This window comes from Coenobita brevimanus, chromosome 117, assembly GCF_032717465.1.
Source record: "Coenobita brevimanus isolate Jiangsu-jjx chromosome 117, ASM3271746v2, whole genome shotgun sequence".
Lineage (NCBI taxonomy): Eukaryota > Metazoa > Arthropoda > Malacostraca > Decapoda > Coenobitidae > Coenobita > Coenobita brevimanus.
In genome coordinates, this window is record NC_137070.1 from 7,227,883 (window position 1) to 7,242,731 (window position 14,849).

The 14,849-nt window shown below is 41.4% G+C and overlaps 1 protein-coding gene across 1 annotated transcript; it reads left to right on the plus strand.

The window, feature by feature from the left end:
• The first annotated feature begins 4,533 nt into the window (after positions 1–4,533).
• LOC145418926 (histone H2A-like) lies at positions 4,534–4,896 on the plus strand. Its single transcript, XM_080287183.1, has one exon. It carries the CDS (start codon positions 4,534–4,536, stop codon positions 4,894–4,896), a length of 363 nt encoding a protein of 120 aa, XP_080143309.1.
• The last annotated feature ends 9,953 nt before the right edge of the window (positions 4,897–14,849 follow it).

A 14,849-nucleotide genomic window follows, 5' to 3' on the forward strand; every position in this document is an offset into this window, starting at 1 on the left:
ACACTTCCAAGAAATTCTTCTTCTTCTTCACCTCCATCGGCTCCTTTAGGAGCCACATTCGTTTCTTGAGAGAGAATAGACTTTGGCATTGCCCAACATCATCTTTGTGTATGGATGAATGTGTTGTTATACTGTATGTATGTGTCTGTCTGTTTCTATGTGGTATGTGTTGAATGCTGGCATATGTCTGTGGCTATATTTATGTTCGGTTGGATGTAAGAAGCTACTGACATCAGTGAAGGTCGATTAATAATATTGTTATTCCCACTACTACATAGCGTCTTGTCCCGTTCCCAACTGCACCTACATAATACTGTACTGTATAATTATGCCTCCTAAATAAATGCCTGGCCGGGTGGATGAATGAAAACACAGGTGATGATGGCTATTCTCCCACCATCGAAGGAATGGACAAAGTCGTTCAGTGACAGAGGATATGGTGATGTATACAACAGTATATATATTATCCGTGTGGTGACGACCATGGTGGATTTAACACCCCGAAATAGCAATAATGGTAATAATGAAGAAAATACTATTCATTCATTTCTCTCGTCATTAGTAGTATTGCAACAACTAGTTACTACAAAAAAAAAAATAAATAAAAAAATACCTCCACCATCTATCTCTTCATCCATCCATCCATCCATCATCATCATCATCAAGATTAATAATAATATTAAAAATCATCATCATCAGCTGCAGCAGCCATCGAACTGCGAGCTCCGGTAGAGGCCTGCATAGTGAAACTGTTGGGAGGCGAGTGTCAGCCACCTTGTCAACCACCTCTTCTACATAATGAACTAGCGGTCGTGCAAGTACCAACCGGATCCATTTAAATTTGATTTCAGGCCTCGGCGGTTGTATGGCGGTTGATGTAATGCTTGTACGATGGGTGATTGGTGGGTTTTGGCACTTAGAGAAAACGGCCGTGACAGCGACAAATTCAAGAGATAACTTGTTCATATGCAAAGGCCCCTCACCTCGATCGAAAGAAATCTCGGCCCTTTTCAGGGCCAAAACCCTTCTTCAAAGAGAGATGATGACAGACCCTCAGTTTAGGTTTCCATATATCAGCTCTTGCTTTTCCGCAGCGAAGCATGCTCTCTCTCTCTCTCTCTCTCTCTCTCTCTCTCTCTCTCTCTCTCTCACACACACACACACACACACACACACACACAGACGAATGAACTCCAATACTTACATACAGACATGCATTCATTCATCCTCTTTTTTTTTTTTTTTTTCATTTACTTTTTTTTTTTTTTTTTTTGAAGGGGGGGAATATTTGCCTATTCATTTATTTCTTTTCTTGATGTGTTGTTCACGTCGCAGTTTTTGTTTTCGTTATTTGCCTGTTTCTTTTACTTACTCATCGCTTCACTCACGCCCTCATAAAGGTACACAGGTTGGCACAACGAGAAAGGCATTCCCGCTGCATATTAGGAAATGCTCTCTATCCGGCATGAACGCACGGTGAATTCTTCAGTTACTATGCTGGAAAAAAAAAGAAAAAGTGAACCTGAACCCATTGATTTTCGCCTGCAGTTGTGCGCGTGTATGTATGTTTATACTGTACCTATGTATTTGTGTGTCTTTGTGAGCATGTATGTCTGTGTGTACGGACGTATGAGCACACACACACACACACACACACACACACACACACACTTACGGAGGAATGAACTGTACTTATATACTTACATACATGCATTCATTCATTCATCCTTTTTTCAATCATTCATTTACTTTTTTTGGGGGGAGGTGGAACTTGCCTATTCGTTTATTTATTTTGTTGATCTGTTGTTCACGTCGCAGGTTTTGTAGTCGTTATTTGCCTGTTTCGTTTACTTCCTGATTGATTCACTCACGCCCTCATAAACGTACACAGGCTTGCACAAAGAGAGAGGCATTCCCGCTGCATATTAGGAGATGCTCTGTACCCGTCATGAAGGTTTGACAGTGACCACGAACCCACGGTAAATCCTTCAGTTACTATACAGAGAAAAAAAAAAAAAAAAGAACCTGAACCCATCGATTTCTACCTGCAGTTGTGCGTGTGTATGTATGTATGTTGTATGTTTATACTTTACGTATGTGTATGTGTGTGTCTTTGTGAGCATGTATGTCTGTGTGTACGGATGTATGAGGGCTTGTGTGTATGTGAGCATGACTTAGTGCGTACGTACATGTGTAGGTCACTGCGCACACAGTACAAATGTATTTGTGCACATGTGTTGTTGTATGTATAGTACCTACATATTATAGACTGACATGAATATGCATGATACGATGCCATGCATGTATTTACTGTACGCCTGTTGAGTGTGTGGGTTGGTACAGTCGGCCTAAGAAGTGCCGGCGGAGTATCCAGAAGTTTTCGGTCAGCGATAGTGTCCATACTCTTCCTTATATCTGTACGAGGTGAAACCTAATAGGTAAAATTGTTACAAAAAACATTAAATCCATGACCAGTTATCTGTATATTTCAAAATTATTGTAGGAAGCAGTTGGTTAGTTACGATAATAGGAATTCCTAAACGGAACAAACTGATATTTCACAACTGGTGCTCAGAAAGAGTCGGGAATAATTATTTTGTGGAGTTCAAATCTAGCATGGTAGCAAGCAGTGATTTTTGGGTAGCGTAAGACTGAACAGAAGCGAACTTCAATAAACATTGGAAATGATTAATGATTATTTATAAAATAATAATTTCCGTTACAATACGAGGGAAGAATTTCAAGTCATTTATTTCCGTTTCCAATGTCTCCATGGACGACGACAGAAAGCGGGAAGGAGGCGTAAGCCAGTAAGCTATTTTAAATGTTTCGATCAACAAGCACGAAAGGAGATAACATTCACTCAAGGACATGCAGTTATTACACTGCCTTTAGCCAGTTTCCCTTGAAAAAAATCTCAGGATTATTTCATATAAGACAGAGGGCTATCGGTGGGAAAAAAAAAAAAAAAAAAAAAAAAATCGAAATTTGCCTACATTAGAGTCGGAGCTCCTTGGAGAATGCTACCTACTGTCAGTGTCTGATATCCTCAGTGCATAATCGATTCGCAAGAGTAATAAAATGCAGAGGTTCATAAACCAAACATTGAGTTCAAAACTTCCAAATAAGCATTTTCTGTTGAGCAGGACATTAGAGTTTATTAAAAAAAAAAAAAAAAAAAAAGACTGGGAGTTATAGGCGTACTGGCCACCGCGCGCGAAATTAATACATTTCACATTCATTCAAATCGGGAAAGATAACTAAGTGTTACCATCTAATATATCACTGCCTCCTGTTATTCATTTTACATCATTATTTGCGCGATATAATATATACGTTATTTGGCATGACGTGATGAAGGCATTGAATGTTTACCTTATATTCACTGTTTTCATGGAACGTATGGCAGTGGAGAGTGACCGAAGCAATCTGACTCTGTGCCGTCACTTCTTGGGACGACGGTACGTTGTTGTTGGTTCTCCAGATGAATAAGAAGGCCCGCACGCCCATATTTACTCTTTTATTTTGTCGCTATTGTTTTAACCCCCAGCCCTAGTTCAAAACATTTCGATTGTGCCTACGTGCCCATCCCAAACCACCGTTGCCGAAAAGAAAGAAAAAGAAAGACATGAAGGGAAAAAAAAAAAAAGTCGACAAACCAGAGTTTCTGAGAGGCAAATTTGTAAGTCTGTCTTTCCCCTTTTTATCGAAAATCTTGTTTAGCTAGCTAACTGGCGGTTGGTTTCGTTGGTTTTTGAGGTAGGTGTTTTGTGGTTTGTGGGTGACTAGCAGCAGTATTGCAGTCTCTTGAGATCACTTGTCAGTGTATGTTGTTAGATGCGGGTACTGTTTGAGTAACTTGTTGAAGTTGGTTTTCCGTTCCCGTAGAGTTTCATAGCGTTTAGTATATAGGATGTGGGTCGGTTGATATGGCTCTTAGGCTACTTGGGAACCATCTGTGAAAATTAAGGTTGTTGTCTTTGGTGGTGTTCTTAAGCTTGTTGTAGATGTTATTACTGTGGATTTCTATTTTTCCCCAGATCTATTCGGCTTGACTGTGGAGTCTGATGTTCAAAGGTAGGGTTTTGGTTGTTAAGTGGATCTACTCAGTGTTGAGTGTATAGGGATAATGTTGATCCGTCGCAAATCTAAGGGCCTTGTTTTGGATGACCTGTAGATGTTTTAACTGATTTTTGCTTAGTGTGTGAGTTGATATGGGTGGGTATTCTAGGACTGGGAGGACTAGTGCCTTGACAAGATGAGCTATGATTTTTATAGGCTTATTTTTAAATCGGTACAGGCGGCTTAGGGCCCACGCGGTGAACATGGTGAACAGACAAGGAAAGTAAGCTGCTGAAATCCTTTTATGTGATTGTTGCCAGATCGCAGCCCGGCTTCTGCCTCCTTCCCATTCACGGGTGGGATGGGGCCGGACCGGGAAGACGGGTATTTAAGGGAAGGTCACGGGCGGGTGACGCATTAGTCTTCTCCTGAAGGTCCTGCTCCAGCGACGACGACGAAGGCGATACTACCATGTCCGGACGTGGCAAGGTGAAGGGAAAGTCCAAGTCCCGATCTGGCAGGGCTGGGCTCCAGTTCCCCGTCGGCAGGATCCATCGTCTCCTTCGTAAAGGCAATTACGCCGAGCGTGTGGGTGCAGACGCCCCCGTCTACTTGGCTGCAGTCATGGAGTACCTAGCAGCTGAAGTGCTTGAGCTGGCTGGCAACGCAGCCCATGACAACAAGAAGACTCGTATCATTCCCCGTCACCTGCAGTTGGTTATCCGTTATGACGAGGAGCTCAACAAGCTCCTCTCTGGCGTCACCATCGCCCAGGGAGGTGTCCTGCCTAACATCCAGGCTGTGCTGCTCCCCAAGAAGACGGAGAAGAAATAAACGCTTCCAAGAAATTCTTCTTCTTCTTCACCTCCATCGGCTCCTTTAGGAGCCACATTCGTTTCTTGAGAGAGAATAGACTTTGGCATTGCCCAACATCATCTTTGTGTATGGATGAATGTGTTGGTATACTGTATGTATGTGTCTGTCTGTTTCTATGTGGTATGAGTTGAATGCTGGCATATGTCTGTGGCTATTTTTATGTTCGGTTGGATGTAAGAAGCTACTGACATCAGTGAAGGTCGATTAATAATATTATTATTCCCACTACTACATAGCGTCTTGTCCCGTTCCCAACTGCACCTACATAATACTGTACTGTATAATTATGCCTCCTAAATAAATGCCTGGCCGGGTGGATGAATGAAAACACAGGTGATGATGGCTATTCTCCCACCATCGAAGGAATGGACAAAGTCGTTCAGTGACAGAGGATATGGTGATGTATACAACAGAATATATATTATCCGTGTGGTGACGACCATGGTGGGTTAACACCCCGAAATAAGAGCAATAATGGTAATAATGAAGAAAATACTATTCATTCATTTCTCTCGTTATTAGTAGTATTGCAACAACTAGTTACTACAAAATCAAAAAACAATACGCCAAACGGTAGAGAGGTGGCCTGCAGTCCCACCGGACCCAGGTTCGAATCCCGGCTGGGGCAGGGAACAGTTTAAGGATTTGAATTTCATTAAAATCAGGCTTTACTGATCTACCAGAAGATCCGCTGACATGTCGTAAAAATACCCCCGCTAATACCAACACACCAGTCCTGTATGAGACAGCCCTAGCATGTATTCAATATGGACGGTGGGTGTTAGCGCCGAAGTGGTGACATGTAGAGGTGTATGGTATGTAGGAGGACTGCTGGGCCTTGATAGCAGGCTGTGAAGCCTATGTCCAGAGTCGGACACAAAAAAAAAAAAAAAAAAAAAAAATCTATCTTCATCCATCCATCCATCATCATCATCATCAAGATTAATAATAATATTAAAAATCATCATCATCAGCTGCAGCAGCCATCGAACTGCGAGCTCCGGTAGAGGCCTGCTTAGTGAAACTGTTGGGAGGCGAGTGTCAGCCACCTTGTCAACCACCTCTTCTATATAATGAACTAGCGGTCGTGCAAGTACCAACCGAATCCATTTAAATTTGATTTCAGGCCTCGGCGGTTGTATGGCGGTTGATGCAATGCTTGTACGATGGGTGATTGGTGGGTTTTGGCACTTAGAGAAAACGGCCGTGACAGCGACAAATTCAAGAGATAACTTGTTCATATGCAGAGGCCCCTCACCTCGATCGAAAGAAATCTCGGCCCTTTTCAGGGCCAAAACCCTTCTTCAAAGAGATGATGACAGACCCTCACTTTAGGTTTCCATTTATCAGCTCTTGCTTTTCCGCAGCGAAGCATGCTCTCTCTCTCTCTCTCTCTCTCACACACACACACACACACACACACACACACAGACGAATGAACTCCAATACTTACATACAGACATGCATTCATTCATCCTCTTTTTTTTTTTTTTTTTCATTTACTTTTTTTTTTTTTTTTTTTTTGAAGGGGGGGAATATTTGCCTATTCGTTTATTTCTTTTCTTGATGTGTTGTTCACGTCGCAGTTTTTGTTTTCGTTATTTGCCTGTTTCTTTTACTTACTCATCGCTTCACTCACGCCCTCATAAAGGTACACAGGTTGGCACAACGAGAAAGGCATTCCCGCTGCATATTAGGAAATGCTCTCTATCCGGCATGAACGCACGGTGAATTCTTCAGTTACTATGCTGGAAAAAAAAAAAAAAAAAGTGAACCTGAACCCATCGATTTTCGCCTGCAGTTGTGCGCGTGTATGTATGTTTATACTGTACCTATGTATTTGTGTGTCTTTGTGAGCATGTATGTCTGTGTGTACGGACGTATGAGGACACACACACACACACACACACACACACTTACGGAGGAATGAACTGTACTTATATACTTACATACATGCATTCATTCATTCATCCTTTTTTCAATCATTCATTTACTTTTTTTGGGGGGAGGGGGAACTTGCCTATTCGTTTATTTATTTTGTTGATCTGTTGTTCACGTCGCAGGTTTTGTAGTCGTTATTTGCCTGTTTCGTTTACTTCCTGATTGATTCACTCACGCCCTCATAAACGTACACAGGCTTGCACAAAGAGAAAGGCATTCCCGCTGCATATTAGGAGATGCTCTGTACCCGTCATGAAGGTTTGACAGTGGCCAGGAACCCACGGTAAATCCTTCAGTTACTATACTGAGAAAAAAAAAAAAAAAAAAAAAAAGTGAACCTGAACCCATCGATTTCTACCTGCAGTTGTGCGTGTGTATGTATGTATGTTGTATGTCTATACTGTACGTATGTGTATGTGTGTGTCTTTGTGAGCATGTATGTCTGTGTGTACGGATGTATGAGGGCTTGTGTGTACAGTATGTGAGCATGACTTAGTGCGTACGTACATGTGTAGGTCACTGCGCACACAGTACAAATGTATTTGTGCACATGTCTTGTTGTATGTACAGTACCTACATATTATAGACTGACATGAATATGCATGATACAATGTCATGCATGTATTTACTGTACGCCTGTTGAGTGTGTGGGTTGGTACAGTCGGCCTAAGAAGTGCCGGCGGAGTATCCAGAAGTTTTCGGTCAGCGATAGTGTCCATACTCTTCCTTATATCTGTACGAGGTGAAACCTAATAGGTAAAATTGTTACAAAAAACAATAAATCCATGGCCAGTTATCTGTATATTTCAAAATTATTGTAGGAAGCAATTGGTTAGTTACGATAATAGGAATTCCTAAACGGAACAAACTGATATTTCACAACTGGCGCTCAGGAAGAGTCGGGAATAATTATTTTGTGGAGTTCAAATCTAGCATGGTAGCAGGCAGTGATTTTTGGGTAGCGTAAGACTGAACAAAAGCGAGCTTCAATAAACATTGGAAATGATTAATGATTATTTATAAAATAATAATTTCCGTTACAATACGAGGGATTAATTTCAAGTCATTTATTTCCGTTTCCAATGTCTCCATGGACGACGACAGAAAGCGGGAAGGAGGCGTAAGACAGTAAGCTATTATAAATGTTTCGATCAACACGCACGAAAGGAGATAACATTCACTCAAGGACATGCAGTTATTACACTGCCTTTAGCCAGTTTCCCATGAAAAAAATCTCAGGATTATTTCATATAAGACAGAGGGCTATCGGTAAAAAAAAAAAAAAAAAAAAAAAAAAAATCGAAATTTGCCTACATTAGAGTCGGAGCTCCTTGGAGAATGCTACCTACTGTCAGTGTCTGATATCCTCAGTGCATAATCGATTCGCAAGAGTAATAAAATGCAGAGGTTCATAAATCAAACATTGAGTTCAAAACTTCCAAATAAGCATTTTCTGTTCAGCAGGACATTAGAGTTTATAAAAAAAAAAAAAAAAAAAAAAAAAGACTGGGAGTTATGGGCGTACTGGCCACCGCGCGCGAAATTAATACATTTCACATTCATTCAAATCGGGAAAGATAACTAAGTGTTACCATCTAATATATCACTGCCTCCTGTTATTCATTTTACATCATTATTTGCGCGATATAATATATACGTTATTTGGCATGACGTGATGAAGGCATTGAATGTTTACCTTATATTCACTGTTTTCATAGAACGTATGGCAGTGGAGAGTGACCGAAGCAATCTGACTCTGTGCCGTCACTTCTTGGGACGACGGTACGTTGTTGTTGGTTCTCCAGATGAATAAGAAGGCCCGCACGCCCATATTTACTCTTTTATTTTGTCGCTATTGTTTTAACCCCCAGCCCTAGTTCAAAACATTTCGATTGTGCCTACGTGCCCATCCCAAACCACCGTTGCCGAAAAGAAAGAAAAAGAAAGACATGAAGGAAAAAAAAAAAAAGTCGACAAACCAGAGTTTCTGAGAGGCAAATTTGTAAGTCTGTCTTTCCCCTTTTTATCGAAAATCTTGTTTAGCTAGCTAACTGGCGGTTGGTTTCGTTGGTTTTTGAGGTAGGTGTTTTGTGGTTTGTGGGTGACTAGCAGCAGTATTGCAGTCTCTTGAGATCACTTGTCAGTGTATGTTGTTAGATGCGGGTACTGTTTGAGTAACTTGTTGAAGTTGGTTTTCCGTTCCCGTAGAGTTTCATAGCGTTTAGTATATAGGATGTGGGTCGGTTGATATGGCTCTTAGGCTACTTGGGAACCATCTGTGAAAATTAAGGTTGTTGTCTTTGGTGGTGTTCTTAAGCTCGTTGTAGATGTTATTACGGTGGATTTCTATTTTTCCCCAGATCTTTTTTGGCTTGACTGTGGAGTCTGATGTTCAAAGGTAGGGTTTTGGTTGTTAAGTGGATCTACTCAGTGTTGAGTGTATAGGGATAATGTTGATCCGTCGCAAATCTAAGGGCCTTGTTTTGGATGACCTGTAGCTGTTTTAACTGATTTTTGCTTAGTGTGTGAGTTGATATGGGTGGGTATTCTAGGACTGGGAGGACTAGTGCCTTGACAAGATGAGCTTTGATTTTTATAGGCTTATTTTTAAATCGGTACAGGCGGCTTAGGGCCCACGCGGTGAACATGGTGAACAGACAAGGAAAGTAAGCTGCTGAAATCCTTTTATGTGATTGCTGCCAGATCGCAGCCCGGCTTCTGCCTCCTTCCCATTCGCGGGTGGGATGGGGCCGGACCGGGAAGACGGGTATTTAAGGGAAGGTCACGGGCGGGTGACGCATTAGTCTTCTCCTGAAGGTCCTGCTCCAGCGACGACGACGAAGGCGATAATACCATGTCCGGACGTGGCAAGGTGAAGGGAAAGTCCAAGTCCCGATCTGGCAGGGCTGGCCTCCAGTTCCCCGTCGGCAGGATCCATCGTCTCCTTCGTAAAGGCAATTACGCCGAGCGTGTGGGTGCTGACGCCCCCGTCTACTTGGCTGCAGTCGTGGAGTACCTAGCAGCTGAAGTGCTTGAGCTGGCTGGCAACGCAGCCCATGACAACAAGAAGACTCGTATCATTCCCCGTCACCTGCAGTTGGTTATCCGTTATGACGAGGAGCTCAACAAGCTTCTCTCTGGCGTCACCATCGCCCAGGGAGGTGTCCTGCCTAACATCCAGGCTGTGCTGCTCCCCAAGAAGACGGAGAAGAAATAAACGCTTCCAAGAAATTCTTCTTCTTCTTCACCTCCATCGGCTCCTTTAGGAGCCACATTCGTTTCTTGAGAGAGAATAGACTTTGGCATTGCCCAACATCATCTTTGTGTATGGATGAATGTGTTGGTATACTGTATGTATGTGTCTGTCTGTTTCTATGTGGTATGAGTTGAATGCTGGCATATGTCTGTGGCTATTTTTATGTTCGGTTGGATGTAAGAAGCTACTGACATCAGTGAAGGTCGATTAATAATATTATTATTCCCACTACTACATAGCGTCTTGTCCCGTTCCCAACTGCACCTACATAATACTGTACTGTATAATTATGCCTCCTAAATAAATGCCTGGCCGGGTGGATGAATGAAAACACAGGTGATGATGGCTATTCTCCCACCATCGAAGGAATGGACAAAGTCGTTCAGTGACAGAGGATATGGTGATGTATACAACAGTATATATATTATCCGTGTGGTGACGACCATGGTGGGTTAACACCCCGAAATAAGAGCAATAATGGGAATAATGAAGAAAATACTATTCATTCATTTCTCTCGTTATTAGTAGTATTGCAACAACTAGTTACTACAAAATCAAAAAACAATACCACCACCATCTATCTCTTCATCCATCCATCCATCATCATCATCATCATCAAGATTAATAATAATATTAAAAATCATCATCATCAGCTGCAGCAGCCATCGAACTGCGAGCTCCGGTAAAGGCATGCATAGTGAAACTGTTGGGAGGCGAGTGTCAGCCACTTTGTCAACCACCTCTTCTATATAATGAACAAGCGGTCGTGCAAGTACCAACCGGATCCATTTAAATTTGATTTCAGGCCTCGGCGGTTGTATGGCGGTTGATGCAATGCTTGTACGATGGGTGATAGGTGGGTTTTGGCACTTAGAGAAAACGGCCGTGACAGCGACAAATTCAAGAGATAACTTGTTCATATGCAGAGGCCCCTCACCTCGATCGAAAGAAATCTCGGCCCTTTTCAGGGCCAAAACCCTTCTTCAAAGAGAGATGATGACAGACCCTCAGTTTAGGTTTCCATATATCAGCTCTTGCTTTTCCGCAGCGAAGCATGATCTCTCTCTCTCTCTCTCTCTCACACACACACACACACACACACACACACACACACACACACAGACGAATGAACTCCAATACTTACATACAGACATGCATTCATTCATCCTCTTTTTTTTTTTTTTTTCATTTACTTTTTTTTTTTTTTTTTTTTTGAAGAGGGGGAATATTTGCCTATTCGTTTATTTCTTTTCTTGATGTGTTCTTCACGTCGCAGTTTTTGTTTTCGTTATTTGCCTGTTTCTTTTACTTACTCATCGCTTCACTCACGCCCTCATAAAGGTACACAGGTTGGCACAACGAGAAAGGCATTCCCGCTGCATATTAGGAAATGCTCTCTATCCGGCATGAACGCACGGTGAATTCTTCAGTTACTATGCTGGAAAAAAAAAGAAAAAGTGAACCTGAACCCATCGATTTTCGCCTGCAGTTGTGCGCGTGTATGTATGTTTATACTGTACCTATGTATTTGTGTGTCTTTGTGAGCATGTATGTCTGTGTGTACGGACGTATGAGGACACACACACACACACACACACACACACACTTACGGAGGAATGAACTGTACTTATATACTTACATACATGCATTCATTCATTCATCCTTTTTTCAATCATTCATTTACTTTTTTGGGGGGAGGGGGAACTTGCCTATTCGTTTATTTATTTTGTTGATCTGTTGTTCACGTCGCAGGTTTTGTAGTCGTTATTTGCCTGTTTCGTTTACTTCCTGATTGATTCACTCACGCCCTCATAAACGTACACAGGCTTGCACAAAGAGAAAGGCATTCCCGCTGCATATTAGGAGATGCTCTGTACCCGTCATGAAGGTTTGACAGTGACCACGAACCCACGGTAAATCCTTCAGTTACTATACTGAGAAAAAAAAAAAAAAAAAAAAAAAAAGTGAACCTGAACCCATCGATTTCTACCTGCAGTTGTGCGTGTGTATGTATGTATGTTGTATGTTTATACTGTACGTATGTGTATGTGTGTGTCTTTGTGAGCATGTATGTCTGTGTGTACGGATGTATGAGGGCTTGTGTGTACAGTATGTGAGCATGACTTAGTGCGTACGTACATGTGTAGGTCACTGCGCACACAGTACAAATGTATTTGTGCACATGTGTTGTTGTATGTACAGTACCTACATATTATAGACTGACATGAATATGCATGATACGATGTCATGCATGTATTTACTGTACGCCTGTTGAGTGTGTGGGTTGGTACAGTCGGCCTAAGAAGTGCCGGCGGAGTATCCAGAAGTTTTCGGTCAGCGATAGTGTCCATACTCTTCCTTATATCTGTACGAGGTGAAACCTAATAGGTAAAATTGTTACAAAAAACAATAAATCCATGACCAGTTATCTGTATATTTCAAAATTATTGTAGGAAGCAGTTGGTTAGTTACGATCATAGGAATTCCTAAACGGAACAAACTGATATTTCACAACTGGCGCTCAGGAAGAGTCGGGAATAATTATTTTGTGGAGTTCAAATCTAGCATGGTAGCAGGCAGTGATTTTTGGGTAGCGTAAGACTGAACAAAAGCGAGCTTCAATAAACATTGGAAATGATTAATGATTATTTATAAAATAATAATTTCCGTTACAATACGAGGGAATAATTTCAAGTCATTTATTTCCGTTTCCAATGTCTCCATGGACGACGACAGAAAGCGGGAAGGAGGCGTAAGCCAGTAAGCTATTTTAAATGTTTCGATCAACAAGCACGAAAGGAGATAACATTCACTCAAGGACATGCAGTTATTACACTGCCTTTAGCCAGTTTCCCATGAAAAAAATCTCAGGATTATTTCATATAAGACAGAGGGCTATCGGTGGGAAAAAAAAAAAAAAAAAAAAAAAAAAAAAAAATCGAAATTTGCCTACATTAGAGTCGGAGCTCCTTGGAGAATGCTACCTACTGTCAGTGTCTGATATCCTCAGTGCATAATCGATTCGCAAGAGTAATAAAATGCAGAGGTTCATAAACCAAACATTGAGTTCAAAACTTCCAAATAAGCATTTTCTGTTCAGCAGGACATTAGAGTTTATAAAAAAAAAAAAAAATGACTGGGAGTTATAGGCGTACTGGCCACCGCGCGCGAAATTAATACATTTCACATTCATTCAAATCGGGAAAGATAACTAAGTGTTACCATCTAATATATCACTGCCTCCTGTTATTCATTTTACATCATTATTTGCGCGATATAATATATACGTTATTTGGCATGACGTGATGAAGGCATTGAATGTTTACCTTATATTCACTGTTTTCATAGAACGTATGGCAGTGGAGAGTGACCGAAGCAATCTGACTCTGTGCCGTCACTTCTTGGGACGACGGTACGTTGTTGTTGGTTCTCCAGATGAATAAGAAGGCCCGCACGCCCATATTTACTCTTTTATTTTGTCGCTATTGTTTTAACCCCCAGCCCTAGTTCAAAACATTTCGATTGTGCCTACGTGCCCATCCCAAACCACCGTTGCCGAAAAGAAAGAAAAAGAAAGACATGAAGGAAAAAAAAAAAAAAGTCGACAAACCAGAGTTTCTGAGAGGCAAATTTGTAAGTCTGTCTTTCCCCTTTTTATCGAAAATCTTGTTTAGCTAGCTAACTGGCGGTTGGTTTCGTTGGTTTTTGAGGTAGGTGTTTTGTGGTTTGTGGGTGACTAGCAGCAGTATTGCAGTCTCTTGAGATCACTTGTCAGTGTATGTTGTTAGATGCGGGTACTGTTTGAGTAACTTGTTGAAGTTGGTTTTCCGTTCCCGTAGAGTTTCATAGCGTTTAGTATATAGGATGTGGGTCGGTTGATATGGCTCTTGGGCTACTTGGGAACCATCTGTGAAAATTAAGGTTGTTGTCTTCGGTGGTGTTCTTAAGCTTGTTTGTAGATGTTATTACTGTGGATTTCTATTTTTCCCCAGATCTATTCGGCTTGACTGTGGAGTCTGATGTTCAAAGGTAGGGTTTTGGTTGTTAAGTGGATCTGCTCAGTGTTGAGTGTACAGGGATAATGTTGATCCGTCGCGAATCTAAGGGCCTTGTTTTGGATGACCTGTAGCTGTTTTAACTGATTTTTGCTTAGTGTGTGAGTCGGTACTGGGGGGTATTCTAGGATTGGGAGGACTAGTGCCTTGACAAGATGAGCTTTGATTTTTATAGGCATATTTTTAAATCGGTACAGGCGGCTTAGGGCCCTTTTTTTTTTTTTAAGGAAGTTGGGTGAAAAAAGCGAGTAGAGGGGAAGGGATAGTAAGAAAGAGGAAGGAAGGGGGAGTAGATAGCTGGTGGGCTGACCACCGTGCTTTTGTTGTATAGTGTGTTATTGAGTTAAGCTAGCTAGCTAGCTATTTGAGAGATTGGTTGGGTTAATTTGGTTTAGGTGGTATTTAGGTGGTTTAATCGTGTTGGAAGATTGAGTAGTTTGGGTAGAAATCATTGCGTCACTTATCGGTTTTTGTTTAGGTTAGGTATATACGGGTAAAGTTTGGGTAACTAGTTTAGGGTTGTAGACGGCTTAGCGATTTTAAATCTTAACACATACCCACTTACATACATAAATACACACACACACACATACCCACGTACACATATACATACATATACTTGATGTTATAGTTTGGTTTATTTTTAGTCCTAATATATG